This window comes from Erpetoichthys calabaricus, chromosome 6 (genome assembly GCF_900747795.2).
Source record: "Erpetoichthys calabaricus chromosome 6, fErpCal1.3, whole genome shotgun sequence".
NCBI lineage: Eukaryota > Metazoa > Chordata > Cladistia > Polypteriformes > Polypteridae > Erpetoichthys > Erpetoichthys calabaricus.
The window spans coordinates 198,536,588-198,564,016 of record NC_041399.2 but is presented as its reverse complement, the minus strand read 5'-3'; the positions used below and the strand labels follow the sequence as shown (position 1 = coordinate 198,564,016).

At 40.5% G+C, this 27,429-nt stretch overlaps 1 protein-coding gene across 1 annotated transcript in view; it reads left to right on the top strand.

Annotated features, from left to right (window-relative positions):
• Positions 1 to 27,429, top strand: part of sspo (SCO-spondin) — a 417,885-nt gene that overhangs the window by 236,580 nt on the left and 153,876 nt on the right. The window contains exons 69-74 of the mRNA XM_051928802.1: positions 1,681 to 1,760; positions 2,568 to 2,737; positions 5,125 to 5,171; positions 7,413 to 7,613; positions 13,073 to 13,243; positions 24,298 to 24,495. Coding sequence (XP_051784762.1) covers positions 1,681 to 1,760; positions 2,568 to 2,737; positions 5,125 to 5,171; positions 7,413 to 7,613; positions 13,073 to 13,243; positions 24,298 to 24,495 — 867 coding nt within the window. The remainder of the gene's footprint in view (positions 1 to 1,680; positions 1,761 to 2,567; positions 2,738 to 5,124; positions 5,172 to 7,412; positions 7,614 to 13,072; positions 13,244 to 24,297; positions 24,496 to 27,429) is intronic.

The following is a 27,429-nucleotide window of genomic DNA, read 5'->3' as shown; positions in this document are numbered from 1 at the left end:
CGACCTTTTATTCTCTCCATAATTGGTGACAAGTCATGACCCCCTGAGACTACACCCCCAACAACTGGGACACTTTTAACTAAGCAAAATGGTTTCAGAATGGCACAAAATATTTTCAACATTAAACATTAAATAAATTTTTGATGCAAAAAACACCAAATATTTGAAATCCTCATAGTCCAAACCTTTTTAAGAGATGATTAAAGAGCATAAAATACTAGTTTCTGTATAGAAATTGATTTCTTAGAGATGAATACATCTCCAGAGATATCTGTGGGATATCTTTGTGATTTTTACAGTTGGTGAGGGATGAGCAAAAAAAAAAGGTTGGCTCTAAAGTCAGAATTTAACATTTTACTTACAATAGGTCATCATTATTACTAACATGGAGAAAAGGCCTCTAAAGTTACAGGACAACAATAAAATAAAAATGAAGTTTGTAATTCAGTACTATAGATTAACAATATAGTTATTTATTTATTCGTTTTCTAACATGCTTAGTCCTGAATAGGGTCATGGGTGTGCCAGAGTCTATCCCAGCTAGCGTAGGGCACAAGGCAGGAACAAACCCTGGACAAGGATGCCAGTCCATCGCAGGGCGAACACACACACACCCCAGCCAAACACTCGGGCCGATTTAGGATCGCCAATGTACCTTACCTGCATGTCTTTGTACTGTGGGAGGAAACCAGGGAACGCAGAGGAAATCCACGCAGACACGGGGAGAGCATGCAGACTCCACACAGGGAGGACCCGGGGTGCAAAACCTGTGAGGCAGCAGCACTACCACTGCGCCACCATGCCACCATTAACAATATGGTAGGAAACAAAAGTATGAAACACAAAGAAATTACTATTTTGAAGAAATATAAGATTCCCACTTCTATGTGCTGTCGATGTGCCAGATCAACTCTCTCTGCCTGGTCCTGGTGCTTCCTGTTTTGCTGTATGGTTGTGAGACATGGACGCTATCCAGTGACTTAAGACAAAGACTGGACTCCTTTGGTACTGTGTCTCTTCGGAGAATCCTTGGGTACCGCTGGTTTGACCTACCAAGCGCAGTTTTTATAAATGTTCTCTGCTAGAAATGTTTCAGGAAGCTCGAGGACATACCATTGTACCAGTATCACTACATCAGTCAATCACCGCCTTTCAAAAAAAATAAATACCCACTTCAGTGTTAATCTTGCAGGCCCATCTCTGTTCTGAAAAACATTAAGATCCCTTCAAAGGTTTCATCTAAAGAGAATGTAAAGAGAATGTACTTCCTTTTAGAAAATGTCAAGAACAACCTGGATTTAACAAAGGCAAGATGTTTCAGAGATCATATATACAAAAAACAAAAAAACATTTGGACCATATTTGATTGCAAGAAGAATCACTAAAAAGACAGAATAAATTCACAAAGATTATAAAATCTTGATAGCTATGACAAAAGACACTGGAATTTTGTGAGTGTATTCATTCTGAGAATATTATTTCTCCCATTTAGAGGGATAAAAGATAAATGACTATTTATTAACACCTTCTATAATACTTTCAGCCATATTGCCAGATTTAGTTCTTTACATTTCTGAGTGACAGTGTTCTGGGACAATATACTGTATGTAAAAGAATGCAGTTACTGTACTTCAAGCCTTGCTACTTTCACATCACAAATGTATCTTTTATTGCTTCCAGTAATTGACTGCTCCTCCATTGAAGGATCTGTCTTCAACAGCTGTGGACCATCCTGCCCACGCTCCTGTGATGATCTTTCAGTGAGTATTCCAGCTCATTTTGAAGCTTTGCATTCTAACACAAGGTTGTCCACTTTTAGACTTCTGGTTCACAGCTGTGTCAAAGTGTTTGGTACTGCTCGTTTTCTTACTGGGTCCCAGAAGGTTGTGTCCATTACTCCAATTCTGGCATCGTTTCATTGGCTCCCAGTTGATTTTAGGATTCATTTTAAAATTTAACTTTTGGTTTATAAGTCGCTAAATGGTGTTGCCCCATCCTATCTGGCCGAGTTGCTGGTTCCGTATACACCAGTCCGCTCTTTATGTTCCTCTTAATAGCAATTGTTAAGATGAAGACAAGGGGTGATCATGCCTTTGTAGTTCTAGCACCAAAGTTATGGAACGCTCTGCCAGTTGAAAATAGGTCAGCATCATCAACGCAAATGTTTAAATCAAGACTTAAAACACACTTGTTTTCAATTGCTTGTAACTGTATATGAGTAACTCTGGTATCAATTTTATTAATAATTTATTAATTTTTTTATATCCATTGTTTTTCTGTAAATTGTTTATCTTCTGATCGGTTCTTTTAACCTATTTAAGTATTTATGTAATTTTTGTACTTTGTTTGTCTACTGATTTATTATTGATATTTTTTAACTTTATTGTATAACACATTGGTTTACACTTATGGTGTTTTAAAATTGTGCTTTATAAATAAATTTTGATTTGATTTTCGGATTTGATCAGAAACAACGCCAAACCAAATGACACCACGGTGACTTAAGCAGGCTCAGCCAGGCCCCAGTAAGGATTGTAATGATCAGTTTTGATTTTATTCCTCTACAGCACTGCATCTGGAGTTGTGAACCAGGGTGCTACTGCAGTAGTGGAAAGCTTCTGGACAAAAATGGCACAGCTTGTGTGGAGAGAGAGAACTGCACCTGCCTTGACGTCCACACCCTGGAGCGATACCTTCCTGGAGAAACCTTCACGAGACCTGATGGCTGTAACAACTGGTGAGTAGAGATAAATGAGTCCTGCTGAATTTGCTTCATGTCAAGTTTGGCAAAATCAGAAATATTTTGGAATTTTGCTGAGCTCATTGACATGCATTGAAATAGATAGATAGATAGTGCCTTTCCTATCTATCTATCTATCTATCTATCTATCTATCTATCTATCTATCTATCTATCTATCTATCTATCTATCTATCTAGATAGATAGATAGATAGATAGATAGATAGATAGATAGATAGATAGATAGATAGATAGATAGATAGATAGGAAAGGCACTATATAATAGATAGATAGATAGATAGATAGGAAAGGCACTATATAATAGATAGATAGATAGATAGATAGGAAAGGCACTATATAATAGATAGATAGATAGATAGGAAAGGCACTATGTGATAGATAGATAGATAGATAGATAGATAGATAGATAGATAGATAGATAGATAGATAGATAGATAGATAGATAGATAGGAAAGGCACTATATAACATAGATAGATAGATAGATTGGAAAGGCACTATATAATAGATAGATAGATAGATAGATTGGAAAGGCACTATATAATAGATAGATAGATAGATAGATTGGAAAGGCACTATATAATAGATAGATAGATAGATAGATAGATAGATAGATAGATAGATAGATAGATAGATAGATAGATAGATAGATAGATAGATAGATAGATAGATAGATAGATAGATAGATAGATAGATAGATAGATACTTTATTAATCCCAAGGGGAAATTCACAAATCAATGGGTAAGGAGAAATTTAAGTAGTTTTGAGTGGATTATAAGGTCTGAGGGCTAAGGAAGTGTCTGCCAACTATGCTGGACCAATTATTGTGGCAAAAAATGAGACCACCATGTCTCCCACAAAGTCCAAAATACTCTCTTTTTTAAATTTTATTGAATTTATTAAAGGCAAATAACATTCCATACAAGCAAGTTAAATTTTACAAAACTAAGTTCAAATCAAATCAAACCCCAACCATGAGAAAGACAGCTAGGTCAACAGAGTAAAACTTTAATAGTAGGAAAAATATGTAAATAAATACATAAATAAACAAATAAAAATAATTAAAATAAGGGAAGAGAATCCACTTCCTCAATTTACATGCTTATTCTTAAACTAGCTGTGTAAGCCCGTGCTATAAAAGTCTGGGGTCCTGGAAACTACTGAAATCGCCAGAAAAAAATTAAATGTAGAGATGTCAGGTGATTGAAAGGAACTACTCTGGGCATCTCTCTCCTTGGAGGATTTGTTTTACCAACGCACTTGCATCGCTTGTGCATTAGCGGCAGGAGGAAAAGTAGAAGGGATACCATTTTGCTGATGTTAGAGGCTAAGCGACTTTGTCTTTCTTCTGAGGTTTCGTTTTGCTGACATGCTCGCCTCACTTTTTTTATTAGCACCTAAATAAGTTTTCTGTTTCCTTGGAGGTGGAGGCCTTACCCCGACGCCACCTCTTACTTCTGGGCCAGACAGACACACACACTTCCATGTGTAGACATTTATATATAAGATGTTACAGATTAGATCCTGCCAGGTTTCAAAAAAGTTTTGCATGAATCCTGTAAGTGAGAATTTGATTTTTCTCCAATTTCAGATAATATAAAACATCAGTGACCCACTGACTTAAAAGAGGTGGGCTAGGATTCTTCCAGTTGAGCAAGATACGTTTACATGCCAATAGTGAATAAAGGCGATTACAGTTTGTTTGTCCTTCTGCACTTTAAGCCCATCTGGAAGTACACCAAACACAGCTGTTAATGGATAAAGAGAGATTGTGACACCAAGGCTGTCTGAAAGGCATTTAAAGATTTTGATCCAAAATTATATTAATTTGGTGCATGCCCAAAACATGTGGCCCAATGAGGCAGAGTCCACAATACTTCAAGTCAGAGGTGGCATCACCATATGTCATTCATCAACAGAGCTGACTGATCGAGAAGGAGTTACATGTACAGTTGACTGATGGCATGTCTATGATCATTTGGAACCATCGCCATCAACTTAATCGCACTCCCTATTCTTTCTGCAGTAGATGACAAACTCAAAAATGTCTACAAGATGTCAAAAATTTAATTAATGAAAAGGGATCATTCAGTCCATCAGGCTCATTTGGTTTTTTAAGAGTTACTTTGTTCCCACATCTCATGCAGCCACTTTTTAGAAGTTCTCAAGGTTTCTGTTTCATCTCCTTAAATTGTCATTCTAGACTCCTGTGGCCTTGTGTATGAAGAAGAGCTCCCTGGATTCAATTTTGGCCTCACTTCCCCTTAATTTGAGGTGTCCTCGAGTATCTGATCCTCTTGTTTAACCTCCTTTATTGATGTCACCCCATGACCTTTCTCTTTTGTTATGTTTCTTTTTATTGCAGCACCTGTGTAAAGGGAGAATTGATCTGCACTAATAGGCCTTGTGCTGGTGAGTGTACTCAAGAATTGACTCTGTCTATTTATAATATAAATTCCATAGTTTTTTTCTTTTTTAATTTATAGGAAAATATTGATTATTTACGCCACTCTTTCGTGGTGAGGCATACGTTGTAAAATGCATTGGTTAAAATAAAGATAAGACCAAAGCTGGAACATTGCTCAGTGCTGTACCCTGGTAGCTTCATTGACTTGAGTTGCCGGCCAATTCCCAGGCTGACTGCTGTCTGAGTGGGTCTTTTCCACTAAATCCTCAATGTTCTGATTCAGACTGTTTATTAAGCTTTCTTCACTGTTTTTTCCTTGTTAATTCTTAAACTTTTACTTTCTTTGAGGGGGTTTGAACTACAAGGAATTCAAATTGATGTTTGTTTTTGAGAAATGGCATTGGTTCAAGCTATTATAAATATTTTACACCATATTTAGATGCCATTTTATTTCTCAAGGGTGCTGCCATTTTCTTCAGTGGCAGCCCAGCATTTGCCATATAAACTTGACTGGAAATGTTTGCGCACATTGTCACCGCTGGTACAGCATAAAAATTCAGAATTATACATTTTTTTGGATATCCAGATTTCTGCAAAAATGATGTAACCACAGGGAAACACCACTGAGCCATGAAGCAGAATGCCAACCAACACAGTCCTTGGTTAAAATAAAGGATATTTATTTGTCACCAATACCTTTCTAAGTGATCACAGGGGGTACAAATATAAATCAAATGAAAGCTCTTTTTCTCTTTCTGCTTGTCTGGGTCTAAGACAAGTGAGGAGACGACAACAAGTTTTAGTGCAATAAGTGCGTATTGATTATAAACAACCAGCAGTGTCATTGTGCAGTTCATATAAAATCCTTTAATAAATAATCATCTGTAAACAAATCTGTTAAATATTGCGGAGAGTATAAAGCATAAAGATGCCTCAAGTGTTAGAGGCTTCTTGAAGCAGTCTCTCTATTATAAAAAAAATCTTGGAAGGCGATGAGACGTGATTGTCTCAGAGAGACACTAACACGTCCCACAAGACAAACAAACGGAAATTATTACTCGGTGAAATAACTGAACAACGAAAAGAGATTGAATACATTGTTTGGATTTAAACTTTCAGTCGGAGACTTGTAGATCGTCTAATTCGTGTTGCCATCAGGGGAAAAAAAATGTAGTGTTTCTTCCCAATGAAGAGGTGAATCCACGAGAATTAAAAGATTCCAAAAACTTTGCCGTGATACACATGCAGAGCAGGTTAGAAATAATGGAAGTACGAAAATTCGAAAGTCTCTAAAAAGGATAGTAAAGATCGCATTAGCGCAAACAAATGGAAATTATTACTCGGTGAAATAACGGAACAGCAAAAAAGAGATTGAATATATGGTTAGTATTTAAATTTAAATCGGAGACTTGTAGATCCTCTAATTTGTGTTTCCAGCGAGAATTAAGAGATTCCAAAAACGTTGGGGCGGTATGAAGTCCCGTGAGACAGAGACTTTTAACATGAGATTCTTTCAAGTCACGCCATACTGACAACCTTTGGAAGCAAGTCCCACGAGATGGTGACGTTTGCCATGAGATTCTCTCAAGTCATGCCCTACTTACAACCATTTTCTAACAAGACCACGGTCATCTAACCTCAGTCATGTGAATGCTTTTGTCAGACACACTTCCTGCGCTCTCAGCTATTATAAATTTTATCAGGACAATAATTTTATACGTTCTAGATGACACGTCAACGACTAAGCAAAAAAGAAAGAGCCGGGACAAACATTCGAAAAAGTAATTTCATTTATTAGAGAGAAAGAAACGATATTCACTCACAGGCGTTGTCACGATGTAAGTCCAAACACGGAATCAAAATTCAATGCGATCTCGAAGAAAAGTTAATTCCAAATATTGTTTTTCCTAAAGTTTTAAAGTAAAAGTGAAAATCATGCATATGTAACAATTCCCATGAAAATAACAATCTCTTTAAATTGTATATTCAGTTAACCAAACCCGGGGGTGAGCGAGCGAAGCGAGCAGGGGGCAGAGCCCCCTAGTAAAAAAAAAAAAAGATAAGACCTGGCTTGGGCTTTAATGGAGTATAACTTCTTTGTGTTCACCCCAACCAGTTCTCCTCTTACATTCGCAGCTCCTTCTTACATAAGACATTGTCACTTTCCATCTCCTTAAAGACTGTTTTTAAAATGGAATCACTCTTCATTTTTTGTTCATTCTTGTGTTGTTCCTTGCTCTTTGCAGTTTCAGGGGGCTGGTGTGAATGGTCAGCTTGGACACCCTGTTCCCGTACCTGTGGCTCAGAGATGGTGACCCGCTACCGTACTTGCTCCTGCCCTGCTCCACTGAATGGTGGTTCAGCCTGTGAAGGGGTGCAAGAATATCATGTCAACCTTGGGGTACAAATTGAAAGAAAACAATGTCCTTCTGTTTCCTTCTGCCCAGGTAATTCTACTATTGCTTTATATCTGTACTGATCAACTCTGGTCAGGGACATCACTGTGGCTGAAGTTTTGTGTTAACTAATTTATTAAGCAGATTCTCAACCCATTTTATGCCCATTTTCCTTCTCTCAGCTTGTTGTAAATGTTTTTCACAATGCGACCATAACTTGCTGCCTGCCTCTGCTAAACCCAACCTTGACCTGCATATATATCCATCCATCCATTTTCCAACCCGCTGAATCCGAACACAGGGTCACGGGGGTCTGCTGGAGCCAATCCCAGCCAACACAGGGCACAAGGCAGGGAACCAATCCTGGGCAGGGTGCCAACCCACCGCAGGACACACACAAACACACCCACACACCAAGCACACACTAGGGCCAATTTAGAATCGCCAATCCACCTAACCTGCATGTCTTTGGACTGTGGGAGGAAACCGGAGCGCCCGGAGGAAACCCACGCAGACACGGGGAGAACATGCAAACTCCACGCAGGGAGGACCCGGGAAGCGAACCCAGGTCCCCAGGTCTCCCAACTGCGAGGCATCAGCGCTACCCACTGCGCCACCGTGCCGCCCCTGCATATATAATAGACCATTATTAATTAAATTCAACAATCGTACCTCTCCATTTTTCAGTTGATCTACCAGAGGTTGGCCACTGCCAGGATACTCTGTAAGGCCAAAAGTATGTGAAGACCCCTCCAAATGATTGAGTTCAGGTGTTTCATTGTTAACAGGGGCCTAAAGTCAAGCACATACTATAGCCATGCAATCTTCATTGACAAACACTGACAGTAAAATGAGTTGAGCGGAAGAGCTCAGTGACTTTAAACGTGGCACTGCCATAGCATACCACATTTAAGTTAGTATGTGACATTTCTGCTTTGCTAGATTTGTCACAGTCAACTGTAAGTGCCGTTATTGTGAAGTGGAAGCATCAAGAACCAACAACTCACAGAGCATGGCCGCCGAGTAATGAAATGCATAGTGTTTTAAAAATGGCCCATCCTCTGTGGCATTACTCTATTTAGAGTTCAAATCGGCCTTTGGAAGCAACATTGGCACAAGAACTATGTATTGGGAGCTTCATGAAATAGGTTTCCATGGCTGAGCAGCTGCCCACAAGCCCAAGCTCACTATACACTATAAAGAGTTGGCTGGAGTGGTGTAAAGCATGCCGCCATGGGACTCTGCAGCAGTGGAGACGTGTTCTCTGGAGTGATGTATCACTGTTCACTATCAGGCAGTCTGATCAGTCACCTCAGTATGTGCGTCTCGGGAACTGCTTTTCTGACATTGTGGTAAGCAGCACAGGAGCGCCGCAGGGGACTCTGCTTTCTCCAGTCCTGTTCAGCCTATATACAGGTGCTGGTCATAAAATTAGAATGTCATGACAAAGTCGATTTATTTCAGTAATTCCATTCAAAAAGTGAAACTTGTATATTAGATTCATTCATTACACACAGACTGATGTATTTCAAATGTTTATTTCTTTTAATGTTGATGATTATAACTGACAACTAATGAAAGTCCCAAATTCAGTATCTCGGAAAATTAGAATATCAATTAAGACCAATGCAAAAAAGGATTTTTAGAAATGTTGGCCAACTGAAAGGTATGAACATGAAAAGTATGAGCATGAACAGCACTCAATATTTAGTTGGGGCTCCTTTGGCCTGGATTACTGCAGCAATGCGGCGTGGCATGGAGTCAATCAGTCTGTGGCACTGCTCAGGTGTTATGAGAGCCCATGTTGCTCTGATAGTGGCCTTCAGCTCTTCTGAATTGTTGGGTCTGGCGTATTGCATCTTCCTCTTCACAATACCCCATAGATTTTCTATGGGGTTAAGGCCAGGCGAGTTTGCTGGCCAATCAAGAACAGGGATACCATGGTCCTTAAACCAGGTACTGGTAGCTTTGGTACTGTGTGCAGGTGCCAGGTCCTGTTGGAAAATGAAATCTGCATCTCCATAAAGTTCGTCAGCAGCAGGAAGCATGAAGTGCTCAAAAACTTCCTGGTAGATGGCTGTGTTGACCTTGGACCTCAGAAAACACAATGGACCAACACCAGCAGATGACATGGCACCCCAAACCATCACTGACTGTGGAAACTTTACACTGGACCTCACGCAACGTGGATTCTGTGCCTCTCCTCTCTTCCTCCAGACTCTGGGACCTTGATTTGCAAAGGAAATGCAAAATTTACTTTCATCAGAGAACATAACTTTGGACCACTCAGTAGCAGTCCAAAGGCGAGACGCTTCTGACGCTGTCTCTTGTTCAAGAGTGGCTTGACACAAGGAATGCGACAGCTGAAACCCATGTCTTGCATACGTCTGTGTGTGGTGGTTCTTGAAGCACTGACTCCAGCTGCAGTCCACTCTTTGTGAATCTCCCCCACATTTTTGAATGGGTTTTGTTTCACAATCCTCTCCAGGGTGCGGTTATCCCTATTGCTTGTACACTTTTTTCTACCACATCTTGTCCTTCCCTTCGCCTCTCTATTAATGTGCTTGGACACAGAGCTCTGTGAACAGCCAGCCTCTTTAGCAATGACCTTTTGTGTCTTGCCCTCCTTGTGCAAGGTGTCAATGGTCGTCTTTTGGACAACTGTCAAGTCAGCAGTCTTCCTTATGATTGTGTAGCCTACAGAACTAGACTGAGAGACCGTTTAAAGGCTTTTGAATTAATTAGCTGATTAGAGTGTGGCACCAGGTGTCTTCAATATTGAACCTTTTCACAAAATTCTAATTTTCCAAGATACTGAATTTGGGACTTTTATTAGTTGTCAGTTATAATCATCAACATTAAAAGAAATAAACATTTGAAATACATCAGTCTGTGTGTAATGAATGAATCTAATATACAAGTTTCACTTTTTGAATGGAATTACTGAAATAAATCAACTTTGTCATGATATTCTAATTTTATGACCAGCACCTGTACATCGGACCAATACAACTCGGAGTCCTGCCATGTGCAAAAGTTCGCTGACGACACTGCTATCGTGGGCTGCATCAGGAGTGGGCAGGAGGAGGAGTATAGGAACCTAATCAAGGACTTTGTTAAATGGTGCGACTCAAACCACCTACACCTGAACACCAGCAAAACCAAAGAGCTGGTGGTGGATTTTAGGTGGTCCAGGCCCCTCCTGGACTCCGTGATTATCAGAGGTGACTGTGTGCAGAGGGTGCAGACCTATAAATACCTGGGAGTGCAGCTGGATGATAATTGGACTGGATTGCCAATACTGATGCTCTGTGCAAGAGAGGACAGAACTGACTATACTTCCTTAGAAGGCTGGTGTCCTTCAACATCTGTAATAAGATGCTGCAGATGTTCATTCAGACGGTTATGGCGAGTGCCCTCTTCTACGCGGTGGTGTGCTGGGGAGGAAGCATAAAGAAGGACACCTCACACCTGGACAAACTGGCGAGGAAGGCAGGCTCTATTGTAGGCACGGAGCTGGACAGTTTGACATCCGTGGCAGAGCGACGGGCGCTGAGCAGGCTCCTGTCAATCATGGAGAATCCACTGCATCCACTAAACAGTATCATCTCCAGACAGAGGTGCAGCTTTAGCGACAGACTGTTGTCACCGTCCTGCTCCACTGACAGACTGAGGAGATCGCTCCTCCCCCACACTATGCAACTTCAATTCCACTCAGTGGGGGGGGGTAAACGTTAACATTATTCAAAGTTATTGTCTGTTTTTACCTGCATTTTTATTACTCTTTAATTTAATATTGTTTTTTGTATCAGTATGCTGCTGCTGGAGTATGTGAATTTCCCCTTGGGATTAATAAAGTATCTATCTATCTATCTATCTATCTATCTATCTATCTATCTATCTATCTATCTATCTATCTATCTATCTATCTATCTATCTATCTATCTATCTATCTATCTATCTATCTATCTATCTATCTATCTATCTATCTATCTATCTGATGGACAAATCTGGCTGCGCCCTGGAAAACACTACTTTCCTGACCACATAGTGCCTACTGTAAATTTTGGTGAAGGGCGGGGGTAATGGTCTGGGGCTGTTTTTTAGGGTTTGGGCTAGACCCCTTGGTTCTACCATTGATGTTGCAGAATACAAATACATTTTAGACAAATGGGTGCTTCAAACTTTGCAACAACAGCTTGATGAAGGCACATTTTCTGCTCCTGCATGACTGTGCCCCTGGGCAAAAATCCAGGTCCATAAAGATATGGGAGAATTTGAAAGGCCTGCAGACAGCCCAGATCCCACCAATACAGAATACTTTTAGGATTAATTGGAACAATGATTTTCAGCCAGATCTTGTCCAACATCAGTAGCAGATCTGACAAATGCTGTTTTGAACAAATGGACACAAATTCCCACAGGCACATTCTGAAGTCTTGTGGAAAGAGGAGTGGTGGCCATAAAGGGGGAGCAGATCCAAATTAATGCCCATGACTTTGGAATAGGATATCCAGCATCTCATATAGGTGTGATGGTCAGATGTCCACTAAAATGGTGTAACTGCTACCCATGAGTCTATTTTTCAAATGCACTTTGCTCAATGTCAATGGGCAAAGGAGTGGAGGAGTCTCTAGGTAAAGTTAGGGGACCAACTGGACCTCCCCATTTAATGCAAGTGTCCAACAAAGAAGCGCTCAGGAGCACAACAAATGAAAACAATTGTCTAGCTAGCTTACGCAGCATCTCTTGAAAACTGGATCTATTAAGGGTCAGGGACACCCTTTCATAGAGAAGGTCTGCTTTCCAACTGAGCCCACTTCTTCCAGGATATTTATGGGGCTTGACGGGAAGGGGTGGTGTTTCCTGAAGTGTTGGGTGAGTCTTCTCTGTACTGTGGAGAGAAAAACAGACTACTGTTAGCAACAGCAGCCCCTGTTACCCTGGAGTGGTACCTTAAACATCAGCAGAGTCCTCAGGTGGTCCTCAGATACCCGTGCATGTCAGCATTATAAAATTGCTGAGATCTGGAGACCATCCTGGGAGTATGGGCTATAAAGATATTGCATTTCTTTTGTTATGTTAATCTGTTTTCTTTAGTTATTTAACTCCTCAATACATTTTTGGATTTTTTTTAACAGAGAGAATTCAACTTCACTTTTATTTTGTACTTTCTATGGGTTTTTGGATTTGTTATTGCTATGGACACTTAAAGGTGGTCCAGGACTGTTATGAGCACAATCACAAAACTGGTCGATGATTACAGTAGAAATAAGCCATGGACAGAACAAGCAAAGAGTCAGAATACTGTGAAAGCCAAATTTAACGGAGAAACCAAAAATCAAAAGGGGCAACATGACATTAAAAGTCAAATGCATAAAAGAAATTGTAACCAGAATGCAAATTCTACTGCTTGATTGAAAGCTAACTTCTTTTTCCTATGGATGGCATGAATGTGCTAAGTAATTTCTAACTTTGATTCATTGATAAACTGTCTTTATTCCATTAAGTTCATGGGGCATGGAGCTCCTGGAGTCCCTGGTCACTTTGTGATGGCTGCATAGGAGCATCTGTACGAACAAGAGAGTGCAGCAGTCCACCTGCCAGATTCGGAGGACTCCCCTGCCAAGGAGAAGCCAGACAGAGCCGCGTGTGCCATGACAATGAAACCATCTGCTCAGGTTTGTGAGTCTCTCCCTTTTCTTTCACACTGCAGATACTCCCTTTGATATAATAACAACAACATTTATTTCTATAGCACTTTTTCATACAAATAGTGTAGCTCAAAGTGATTCACAAGATGAAGAAAGAAAAGTTTATAGAAAACAAAAATAAGATTTGGCAATACTAAGTAAAACAGAATAAAGTAAGGCTGGGAGGACAGAAAAACAAAAAAAACAAAATCTGCAGGGGTTCCAAAGTCACTAGACAGCCCAGCCCTCACTGGGCATTCTACCTAACATAAATGATCTAAATCAGTCCTCATGGCTTTCAGGCTTCATGTGCAAGAATTTTATGATGATGGTCATGTGAACATCTGGGGTACTGCATTCAATCCATCAATGTAGGGACTGTAAGGTTCCTTGAGCAGGTGGTGGTGGCGCAGATCACCACCACTGAAAAAACAGAAGAAGAATAGCAGAGAAAAGTAGGGATTAGTACAGATTGCGGAGCTATGGTGAGAGAAGCAAGCAGGGTGCAGAGCTCCTTAGTCTATTATGTAAAAAAATCCTGCAACGAGACAAGACTTTTTGGAAGATTTTTTTTAAGTCCCGCGAGTTGAGACTTTGGCCATGAGATTTTTTCAAGTCACGCCCTCCTGTCAACCTAATTCAACCACGCACATGGTACTCTCACCTCTCATGTGTGTGAAATTTTTTTGACAGACACAGTTTTCTCACTTTAAGTTCCCAATTTAAGAAGACGTATTATGTCCAAATCTTATTGAAGAATTTCATCACGAAGAGTTATCAACAGAAAAAATGAGTACATGGGCAATCCTAACACTGAGAAACAATGAAGTCAAACCAATTAATGCTAAAAATGATGATCGGTTACAGTTAAATGCGTATCAATAGACTATGCTGAAACAGTTGGAGGTGATTGTGCAGAAGATGAAAACATCAACTTACAATATCCCGTAGAATATCTACAACTGTTGACACTATCCGGTCTTCCACCGCACGAATTACTGTTGAAAGAAGGATGTATCCAAGAAAGGTAATATAGTACATCTTTCATGGATAACTTTACACAACAAATGAGATCTTGATATGCCGTCCGTATTAAAATGTTAACAGTTTCCCATTAGAAAAGCTTTTGCAAAGACAACAAATCTCAAAGCCAAACATTTGAAAAAGTTATTTTATTTAACAGAGAAAGAAACGAAATTCAATCACGGGCAGTTAAACGTTGCATTGTCACAATGAAAGTCCAAACACAGAATCATAATTCAATGCGATATTGCTGAAAATTTAATTTAAAAAAATTGTTTTTAATGAAGTTTTATGGTAAAAGTGTAAGTTTAAAAAGTATTTGCGTGTTAATTTCAAAGCCAAACAGAACAAAATCATATTACGCAACGAATAACTCTAATGCAACATGAAACATAATTTACTTTAAAATTATTGTGTTTTACTCTTTTTTAATATGGTTAATTACTTTCTGTAATGTAAAATAGTTCTATTATGCATATGTAACAATTCCCATAAAAATCAAAATCTGTTTAAATTGTATAACCACATCCACATACGCGAGTAAGAGAACTGTAAAGAGGCTAGCACAGGCACGAGGATTGGCGAGTGAAGTGAGCAGGGCCCCTAGTATATATACAGTAATCCCTCCTCCATCGCGGGGGTTGCGTTCCAGAGCCACCCGCGAAATAAGAAAATCCGCGAAGTAGAAACCATATGTTTATATGGTTATTTTTATATTGTCATGCTTGGGTCACAGATTTGCGCAGAAACACAGGAGGTTGTAGAGAGACAGGAACGTTATTCAAACACTGCAAACAAACATTTGTCTCTTTTTCAAAACTTTAAACTGTGCTCCATGACAAGACAGAGATGACAGTTCTGTCTCACAATTAAAAGAATGCAAACATATCTTCCTCTTCAAAGGAGTGCGTGTCAGGAGCACAGAATGTCGCATAGATAGAGAAAACAATCTCTAGCAAACAAATCAATAGGGCTGTTTGGCTTTTAAGTATGCGAAGCACCGCGGCACAAAGCTGTTGAAGGCAGCAGCTCACACCCCCTCCATCAGGAGCAGGGAGAGAGAGAGAGAGAGAGAGATAGAGTTTGTTTTTCAGTCAAAAATCAATACGTGCCCTTCGAGCTTTTAAGTATGCGAAGCATCGTGCAGCATGTCGTTTCAGGAAGCAGCTGCACAAAAGATAGCAACATGAAGATAATCTTTCAGCATTTTTAGACAAGCGTCCGTATCGTCTAGGTGTGCAAACAGCCCCCCTGCTCAATCCCCCTACGTCAGGATCAGAGAAAGTCAGCGCAAGACAGAGAGAAAAGTAAGCAATCTAGCTTCTCAGGCATCTGCCAATAGTGTCCCTTGTATGAAATCAACTGGGCAAACCAACTGAGGAAGCATGTACCAGAAATTAAAAGACCCATTGTCCGCAGAAATCTGCAAACCAGCAAAAAATCCACGATATATATTTAAATATGCTTACATATAAAATCCGCGATGGAGTGAAGCCGCGAAAGGCGAAGCGCGATATAGCGAGGGATCACTGTATATATATATATATATATATATATATATATATATATATATATAATATAAAATCTTCATTTGGATCTTGATCTTTGTTTGTCCGCAAATGAATTAGCAGAAGAAGCACTAGATGGCAGTAGAGAGACAGCTGAAACATAGGCATTGCATTAAGAATCTCCTCCAGGCTTATACTACTGAAGACTGTAGTACTCCAGTCACACCTCAAAACACAGACAGTCAAACTAAACAAATTGTTGTGCTTTAAATTAACTAATCTTTATATATAATCTTCATTTGGATCTTGATCTTTGTTTGTCCGCGAATTCCACGCATGCGTAGACCACCTTCCAGTTTAGTACATTGTTGTTACTCACGGATGTCAACAATGTGCCGGAATAACAAAAGGGGTGGTGGACAGTGTTACGCTAGTTAGCTCCTGAGGCCTGGTTAGAGAATGAGATTGCTGAAGATAAAAGGTACGTGCCTACGTAACATATGACTGAAAGAAAGACAGTGGGTAAAATGAATGACAACATAACAGCACATTCTGGAAATTATTATTGTTACGTTGTAGCCGGCGAGTGCTGCGCATCTCACAGTTGTACCCTGGCTTGCTCACATGTCAGTGAAGTGATCCCTATTTATGCTTTAAAGAGCCTGGATACCTATGCGTCCCCCTTTTATAACCATTGCTCCATGTATATTGCCTTACTCTTTGGATTGCCACAAAGCAACCTGCGAGATTGGAGAAAGGTTGAGAAGAGATCGTGAGAGGAAACGACAGCGTCATGGAAACGAGACGGACTGTGAACGGAGAGAAGCAGAAATGCTCCTACACCACCACATAATTACTACTCGGACAGTGATTCCGAGTAGGCCGTTCCTATCGAATCAATGTGCAAGGGTTTTGTTTTGTAATTTTGTTTCCCTTATAAAAAATCATAATGCTGTGCGACGAAGGGCCCAGTTCACGACTGGCAGCCGCGTTTAAACAGGGAGCCCTTCACAGACAACTTTAACACGCGCAACGTAGTTGGGCGCACATGGCTAGTATATATATATATATATATATATATATATATATAAAAGAGAGAGTTATATATGACTATATGGTAATGTTATAGTCCAGCCATCCTTAACTGATACAGTATTAAATTTATGGATATCACTTGCTATCCAGACCATAAGAGAGCACTATACTGGCAATGTGTATGCGGCCTTTGAATGACTAAACTCCAAGTGTGATCTTCCAATAACACACTACTTTATTATATTTAAAACAGAAACTTTGTTTAAAGAAGCCTTAACTACTTTCCTAATGTTCTGTCTGTTGAGAAGTCCCAAAGCACATAAATCGCAAACTGTACTTCCAAAAACAACTACTAGAGGGGAAAGTCCCATCAAAAACCCTGGCTAGACACAAAAAGGACCTTGTAGAATCTTTATTAAATTAAAGTTTAATATCACAAAAATAACCCTCAATAGAAATGAACCTCTGTGGAGCACAAAGGCAAATGGATCTGCCCAAAACAATATGGCAATCCAATGCAACTAAACTCCTAATATGATAAGCCAAAAGGAAAGTAAAAAACAAAGCATGAATTCAGAAAATGCAGAGGACCAAATAAGCAAAGTTGAACACAAGAACACACCACTCCCTGGTTTGTTCAAAATGAACCACCAGGAGCCATGGGAGACCCTCAGGATTTATAGAGTTCCTGGCAGTGATTGGCAGGTGGACCCACCTCTTGCGGAACCCTCCACAAAATACAAGTTATTTTGTTGTAATACTTTTCACTGAATGCAGATGCAGAGTGCTGTGAACACTTCTCAGTTAAAATATAACTATTAAACACAGAACTGGTACACATATATAAATGCAGATTTATTAAAACATACAGAGAACAAGGTAGGAACTGATTAAACATAAATGGAAACCAACAATGTCTGTACATTAATTAATTGATGAACTATGACCTCTTTACAATGGAGGAAATTAAAACTGTAATTCAAAAATTGTGATTCAAAAAAGCCCTAAAGCCAAAGCCTTCATTTATTTAGATACTTAACTGGTAACTAGAAGAAAAAATATTATTTATTCCATTTATACCAATGATGATGTGTCCTGCTGCAGTCGTGGCTGCAATCAGTATGTGCCCAGTGGTAGATTGTTGGCAGTAAGATATTGTGGTAGAATCAGGGGCCTACAGGCAGTTCTCCATACAACCAATAACATCAACTTAGTCAGAAAGTGAACAAAATGGTACCTTTACTTAAAAAAACAAATTAAAAACAGGGAAGAAAAAATACAGAACAAAAATACAATGCATAGAAAAATGTAACCATGTGAGAGTAGCATGTAGTATTTGGTACTCAAGATGTCCAGAATGAAGGTTAAATAGCAGAATGCATGAAAATGCATGCTCCTAATGAGACAATGGATGGTGTCCTGGGAGATCTTCTCCCAGATCTGGACCAGGGCATCACTGAGCTCCTGGACAGTCTGAGGTGTCGGATGGACTGAAACATAATGTCCCAGAGGTGTTCTGTTAGATTGAGGTCAGGCGAGTGAGCATGGGGGCCAGTCAATGGGATCAATTCCTTCCTACATACTCTGGCCACAGGAGGCCGGGCATTGACATGCACCACGAGGAACCCAGGAGCCACTGCACCAGCATAGGGTCTGACAATGGGTCCAAGGATTTCATCCTGATACCTAATGGCAGTCAAGGTGCCGTTGTCTAACCTGTAGAGGTCTGTGTATCCCTCCATGGATATGCCTCCTTCCACAGACCATCACTGACCCACCACCAAAGTGGTCATGCTGAATGACGTTACAGGCAGCATAAAGTTCTCCACGGCTTCTCCAGACCCTTTCATGTCTGTCACATGTGCTCAGGGTGAACCTGCTCTCATCTATAAAAAGCACAGGGTGCCAGTGGTGGACCTGCCAATTCTGGTATTCTATGGCAAATACCAATCGAGCTCCATGGTGCTGGGTGGGCAGTGAGCACAGAGCCCACAAGAGGATGTCAGGCCCTCAGGCCACCCTCATGAAGTCTGTTTCTGATTGTTTGGTCAGAGACATTCACACCAGTGGCCTGCCTGCTGGAGGTCATTTTGTAGGCTCTGGCAGTGCTCATCCTGTTCCTCCTTGCCCAAAGGAGCAGATACCGGTGGGTCCTGCTGATGGGTTAAGGACCTTCTACGAGGGGCTCTCCTAGAGTAACAGCCTGTCTCCTGGAATCTCCTCCATGTCCTTGAGACTGTGCTGGGAGACACAGCAAACCTTCTGGCAATGGGAGGCACGTATTGATGTGCCTGTCATCCTGGAGAAGTTGGACTACCTGTGCCACCAAACTCTGTAGGGTCCAGGTATGGCCTCATGCTACCAGTAGTGACACTGAGCGTAACCAAATGCAAAACGAGTGACAAAACAGATGAGGAGGGGAAAAATGTCAGTGGGCTCCACCTGTTAAACCATTCATTACTGCTTTGGGGGTCGTCTCATTGTTGCCCCTCTAGTGCACCAAAGCAGCTGAAACTGATGAACAAGCCCCTCTGCTACTTAACTGATCAGATCAATAGCCCAGAAGTTTCATTGACTTGACGCTGTACTCTGATTAGAAAGTGGTCCTCTATTTTTTTTGAGCAGTTTATTTAAAATTCCGTGTATATATTGATTTCATTATTATCATATATATATAATGTATACTTTTATTTGAATCAACACTTGCCCAGTGACTGTTTGCATCTGTTTGTAAATGATTTACTTGTAAGTTGAGTTGTCACACCCAGTATCATACAGTAATTGGGAGTGGATGGCTTTGAATTGGGAACCTTGACATTTTATCTTTCATAGTAAAGATAAACCACACCCTTTGTACATTTACAACAGAACATGTGCTGTCATATTTCTTTATAGTGATCACAAACAATCTAAATGGCTCCTCAGGGTCACGCAGTAAGCGAGTGGTGCAGATCAAATAAGGAACCTTATCATTTTAAATTGTGCCTTTTATAGTAAGGTTCATTTGTGGACATTTTACCACTACAGGAGAACAAATTCTTTCATGTTTCTAAATTTACTTCCCTAACAGGTTAAATGATCTACTCATTTGTCACACATGGAGTTAGTGACTGGAACTGATCCAGCAACCTTGTGCTTTATAGCTCAGCACCTGAGCTTTTAGGCAACAGTGCCTTACTATATTAAAATAACACAAAACAAACTTCGATGGTCTCATTAAAACTTTAGAAACATTCAAAACATTCAAAAAAGGCTCCTGTCAATCATGGAGAATCCACCACATCTACTAAATAGTGTAATCTCCAGACAGAAGAGCAGCTTCAGCGACAGACTGCTGTCACCGTCCTGCTCCACTGACCGACTGAGGAGATCGTTCCTCCCCCACACTATGCGACTCTTCAGTTCCACCCGGGGGGGTAAACGTTAACATTATACAAAGTTATTGTCTGTCTGTATACCTGCATTGTTATCACTCTTTAATTTAATATTTTTCTTTATCAGTATGCTGCTGCTGGAGTATGGGAATTTCCCCTTGGAATTAATAAAGTATCTATCTATCTATTGTATAGTGTCTTTCCTATCTATCTATCTATCTATCTATCTATCTATCTATCTATCTATCTATCTATCTATCTATCTATCTATCTATCTATCTATCTATCTATCTATCTATCTATCTATCTATCTATCTATCTATCTATCACATTGAGACAAGAACAGGCCATCCAGCCCACAAGCTCATTCACCCTGTTCACTTCGATTTATCTAAAATGACATCAAGACTAGATTTCAAGGTCCCTAAACTCTTGCTCTCCACCACACTACTTAGTCATTTATTCCATGTGTCTGTGGTTCTTTGTGTGAAGAAAAACTTTTCTAACATTTGTGTGAAATCTGCCCTGAACATTTTTCAAACCATGTCCCCATGTTCTTGCCGCATTCACTGTACTAATTCCCTTGATAATTTTAAACAATTCAGTCATGACACCTCTTAATCTTCATTTGGTTAAAGTGAAAAGGTTCAGCTCCATTATTCTCTCCTTATAGCTCATGCCTCTTAGTTCTGTCTAATCAACCTCATCTGGGATTTCTCTAATGTTTCTTTAATATCTTTTATGTAATATGGAGACCAAAACTGCACACAGTACCCCAGATGAGGTCTCACCAGTGCGTTATAAAGCTTGAGCAGAACCTCCTTTGACTTGGACTCCACACCTTGTGCTGCATAACCTAATGCCCTATTAGCCTTCTTGACCGCTTCGGCACACTGTCTGGATGTAGACAGCGATGAGTCCACTATGAGTCCCACACCCTTCTCATAAGGTCTTTCAAACCCTTATTTCCCATAGTTTGACAGAAACAGTTATGAAAGCATAGGTATAATGACTCATTGGAAAGACACATCATTTTTAACGAAAGGGACCAGAAGATGAGATATTAGCCATTGTGGAAGACAGCCCCCCATACACAGACAGACAGACACCAAATGTCCAAAACACAAGTTTATTGCTGTTCTCTCTCTGTACAACATCACACAATCCTCTATTAGCCAAACTCAGTTCCTTCTTTCTTTCTCTATCCTCGAATCCTTCTGCCACCTCTACTCCTCTCCCCACAAGCTCCGTCTTCCTCCTCTCATACTCTGGCTCGTCTACTGGGAGGAGGCGACCTCTTTTATAACAACCTGGATGTGCTCCAGGTGCTCTGTGACGATCTTCTGGCGGCACTTCCTGGTATGGTGGAAGTGCCGCATGAGCACTTGGAAGCACTCCGGGTGTCCCTGGAATTCCTTCCAGCAGCACTTCCATGTGTGTTGGAAGTGCTGCCATCCAGGGTTCCATAATCATCCGGGCGCCACCATGCGGTGGCCACGGACCCCAACAGGGATGAGCATCCCAGCTCTTTTTCGGTGGCCCCCATGCAGACCAGGGCAGTATTGTCCCTCTCGTGGACCTTCCAGGCGTCCCGGCTGGGTAGGGTCCCCAGCCGTCTTCCACACCATCTACACATATTCAAACCACCAAAAGTAGGAACTTAGACCAAAAATGATGCAGGAGAAGACAATTAAAAAGTTAAAAATAGATTCATATATTTTGGTCCCTCCTTCATATTATGTCTTGTATTTTCTGCAGTATGAATCTGACCCAGCATGCCTCACTTTCCAACCTGTTGTCTGTAGACCTTTGATCCACAAGCTTATGTGTAACGTCAAGATATATTTTTAACACTACATTAACTTTGACTTTTATATAATTTATTTTGAATACATCTGTAGATTGACACCTTCTGTTTTTGATTCTATCAATTTACTTTTATAATAATAATCAACCATACTTCTACTTAAAGACCTGTGCTTCATAGACTAACTAGATATGCTACCTTGTCTAAGACGGGCTGAAATCTAATAAGCTGAATTCTGTCCAACTGACAGTTACACTCTATTTGACATATTTAGCATGAATGTTTAATGTTTAATTCATGTTTGATTAATGTTAATTCAGTGCACCATCTACAGTCATTGCCAAAATTATTGGCACCCCTGGAATTTTCCCAGAAAATGCACCATTTCTCACAGAAAATTGTTGCAATTATAAATGTTTTGGTATCCACGTTTATTTCCTTTATGTGCATTGGAACAACACAAAACAACAGAGAAAAAAAGCCAAATCTGACATCATTTCACACAAAACTCAAAAACCGGGCTGGACAAAATTATTGGCACCCTCAACTTAATATTTGGTTGCACACTATAAATGAACTCAAGCGCTTCCTATAACCATCAACAAGCTTGTTACACCTCTCAACTGGAATTTCTGACCACTCTTCTTTTGCAAACTGCTCAAGGTCTCTCAGATTTGAAGGGCGCCTTCTCCCAATAGCAATTTTGAGATCTCTCCATAAGTGTTCAATCGGATTTAGATCCGGACTCATTGCTGGCCACTTCAGAACTCTCCAGCGCTTTGTCTTCAACCATTTCTGGGTGCTTTTAGAGGTATGTTTGGGGTCATTGTCCTGCTGGAACACCCATGACCTCTGACGCAGAACCCAGCTTTCTGACACTGGGCCCTACATTGCGCCCCAATATCTTTTGGTAGTCTTCAGATTTCATGATGCCTTGCACACAGTCAAGGCATCCAGTGCCAGAGGCAGCAAAACATCCCCAAAACATCTTAGAACCTCCACCATGTTTGACTGTAGGTACTGTGTTCTTTTCTTCGTAGGCCTCATTCCATTTTCTGTAAACAGTAGAATGATGAGCTTTACCAAAAAGCTCTACCTTGGTCTCATCTGTCCACAAGACGTTCGCCCAGAAGGATTTTGGCTTCCTCAAGTACATTTTGGCAAACTCCAGTCTGGCTTTTTTATGTTTCTGTGTCAGCAGTGGGGTCCTCCTGGCTCTCCTGCCATAGCGTTTCATTTTGTTCAGATGTCGACGGATAGTTCGAGCTGACACTGTTGCACCCTGAGTCTGCAGAACAGCTTGAATATGTTTTGAAGTTGATTGGGGTTGGTTATCCACCATTCGGACTATCCTTCGTTGCAGTCTTTTATCAATTTTTCTCTTCCATCCACGTCCAGGGAGATTAGCTACAGTGCCATGTGTTGTGAACTTCTTGATTATGTTGCGCACAGTGGACAAAGGAACATGAAGATCTCTGGAGATGGACTTGTAGCCTTGAGATTGTTGATATTTTTCCACAATTTTTGTTCTCAAGTCCTCAGACAATTCTCTGCTCTTCTTTCTGTTCTCCGTGCTTAGTGTGGCACACTCAGACACACAACAGAAAGGTTGAGTCAACTTTTCTCCATTTTAACTGGCTTCAGGTGTGATTGCTGTATTGCCAGCACCTGTTTCTTGCCACAGGTGAATTCAAACGAGCATCATATGCTTGAAATATAATTATTTACCCACAATTTTGAAAGGGTGCCAATAATTTTGTCCGGCCCGGTTTTGGAGTTCTGTGTGAAATGATGTCAGATTTGGCTTTTTTCTGTTTTTTCATGTTGTTCCAATGCACATAAAGGCAATAAACATGTGTATATCAAAACATCTGCGGTGGGTTGGCACCCTGCCCAGGATTGGTTCCCTGCCTTGTGCCCTGTGTTGGCTGGGATTGGCTCCAGCAGACCCCCGTGACCCTGTGTTCGGATTCAGCGGGTTGGAAAATGGATGGATGGATGGATGGATATCAAAACATTTGTAATTACAACAATTTTCTGGGAGAAATGGTGCATTTTCTGGGAAAATTCCAGGGGGGGCGCATAATTTCGGCCATGACCGTATTGGAATGTATTTTGTATTGTATGTAGTAATAAAATGCACTGTAGTTTTCATTCCAACAGATGGAGCATCACAAACATTAGCACTACTTTTCCAAATCCGTCCACTGTCCTGTATTAGCTGAACTCTGCAAAAGGTGATGGTACGAGATGAAAATTTCTCCATGACGGTGCTCTCTATATGTGTGTTTGCAGAATGTGGAGGAGGTCAGGTTGGCTTCCCCTGTGGTAAACCATGTCCAAGGACTTGTGATGACCTCCAGAGTGATACAGTTTGTGAGGACAGCACGGTCTGCCAGCCCTCTTGCGGTTGCCCTGGTCAGCAAGTTCTTCAAGATGGCATTTGTGTGGATTTGTCGCAGTGTCGTTGTAAATACCAGAACATCACAACAGGTAAGATAAAGGCTGCTGCCCTTACTTTGTCTGGCATTTTTTTTCTAAAATGACAAGTTGAGCTTGAATGCATGGAGATAACACTAACATGTACCTTTTAAGGTTGTATAAATATATAACATTTAAACACACAAATATGTACGTGATATGTAATAATTTACTTATGGTCATTACAACACATGGCAATAATGAGCCTATAAACCTACTGTATAGACTTACAATCTAAAATATATAACTAAATTTAACAGGTAAAAATTATTTTTTGTAACTGTTCTAATATATATTATATAGTGAAAGACATAACGGATGAACTGGCATACCGATTGGGATGTCCTTCCTTCTGGAGGACCTCTATAGAAGAACAGCGTGGATGGAGGCACACCCCACCAGGATGGCTCCTATTTCTTCTCTCAGTAAGGGAGAAGAAATAATGGTGGACTAAGGGAAACTAACTACCAAGAACAGAGCATCCCCCGTAGGGTTGCTGTAGTTCAGGAGAACAGCCCTGTTGGTGTCCCTGGGTGCTGCCAGTGAAGACTTGCTTTCTTCTTGAGGGTTCATCCTGACCCAGAAGTGCTTCCAGAGTACAATGTTGCGGCACTAGATATACCCCTGAGTCCGTTATTAAAGAAGCCAACTCACATCAGTGTCTACTCTAACGTTTAGTGGAGGTGGGATAATGGTCTGGGGCTGTTTTTCAAGGTTTGGGCCAGGCCCTTTCATTCCAGTGAAGGTTACTGTTAATGCTACAGCATACAAAGACATTTTAGACAATTGTGTGCATCCAACTTTATTGGAACAGTTTGGGGAAAGCCATGTTATGTCACAGCAAAGCCAGGTCCATAAAGACATTGTGTGACGAGTTTGGTGTGGAGGAATTCGAGTGGCCTGCACAGAACTGTGACCTCAAGCCTGTTGAACACCATTGAAATTAATTGGAATACCAAATGTGAGCCAGGTTTTCTCATCCAACATCAGTACCTGACCTCACAAATGTTCTTTTGGCTGAATGGACACAAATTTCTGTAGACACAATCCAAAATCTTGTGAGATGCCTTATGAGAAGAGTAGAAGCTGTTATAGCCACAAAAAGTGGGGTTCCAACTCCATATTAATGCCCATGGTTTTGGAGTTGGAGGTCCTACAAGCTCATATACTTGTAGGTGTGATGGTCAGGTATCCACAAACTTTTGGCCATATAGTGTAAGTTAGCAGTCATAACTCTATTATGGTGCTCAGTGTTTTAAATGTGTATGCTATACTTACTGCATGAAATATGAATACTATCCTCTAAAAATACTTTTAAATAAGAGACATTCATAAATCTCTGACTCCCACCTGTAGACACCAAGTAATATGAGATCAGACATATTGCAATAAGAACAACTGAAAACAGGCTTAAGGCTTTAGATACGAGAAACATGGCTGTTTATATGACATTAGTCACAGGAGGAAAACATAAACGTAGAAACCTGGTGCCGATCCGACTAATTTCAGTAATTTTCGTCATCCTCCCCCAAACTATGCGACTCTTCAATTCCACCAGAGGGGGTAAACATTGAACATTATTCAAGTTATTGTCTGTTTTTTTACCTGCATTTTTTATTACTCTTTAATTTAATATTTTTTGCTGCTGGAATATGTGAATTTCCCCCTGGGATTAATAAAGTATCTATCTATCTATCTATCTATCTATCTATCTATCTATCTATCTATCTATCTATCTATCTATCTATCTATCTATCTATCTATCTATCTATCTATCTATCTATTTCTAATCTACCCTTTATTTCCAAAATTCTTGAAGAAATAGTGGCTATTCAACTTCATTGTCATTTATCTCAAAATAATCGGTATGAACAGTTCCAGTCTGGTTTTCGCCCCCTCCACAGAACAGAAACGGTACTTCTCAAAATTACTAACAACCTCCTTATGGCAGCTGATTCTGGTTTAATTCCTATTCTCATCCTCCTTGATCTGAGTGCAGCCTTTGATACTATCTGTCACACTACTCTTCTCAATAGATTATCTTCAATTGGTAACCCACACTCCACTAGATTGGTTCAGATCCTACCTCTCAGGCCGCACTCAGTTTGTTCAGCTTAAAACTTTAACATCCCAACCCACTGCTGTTACTTCAGGTGTGCCCTCCTCTTTATTATTCACCTCCTTTCCCTCGGCAGTATCTTTCGCAAATATGACATTAGCTTCCACTGTTATGCTGATGACACCCAGCTCTATCTCACTAGCAAACCTACTGTTTCCTGTCCACCCTCCTCACTTATTGATTGCATAGCAGAAATCAAATCCTGGTTTTCTTCAAATTTTCTTAAATTAAATGATGACAAAACTGAGGTTCTCCTCATTGGTACAAATCAACATTATCCAAAACTGATCATTTTCCTTTGTTATTGATAATTCCTCTGTCTCCCCAAGGCCATTAACCTGCAATTGCTCCGTCCTGGGTATGACGTAAATCTGCATCCAGCATGTAGGCCCTCCAACCTGCAGGGAAAAACTTTGGGGTTGGTGGCAGAATTGGCACTCCAGCCACCATAAAAAACCTCCCACTGTTCCTCTCCATCTGAACTAGTGTGGTGCTGAGGTGTCACCCGTTGCATGGCTGCACTCGGGTCCTAATCTGGATCCTGAGTTGGTTTGTCATGTGGTGGGTGAGGCAATGCGCTGTATCAGTGCGTGTTCCTAACCTCTCTCTCTCTATCTCTCCCCTTCCCCACAGGTGTCATCTTTGACAGTACTTTATCCTTTCAGTCCCACATCAATAACATCTTCCGGTCTGCATATTTCCACTTGCGTAACATTAATCGTATTCGCCCCTCCCTCACTCCCCACACCACTGCTATCCTTGTTCATAGCCTTGTCACTTCTCGTCTTGATTATTGCAATTCCCTTTTCTTTGGTCTTTCTCGCAAA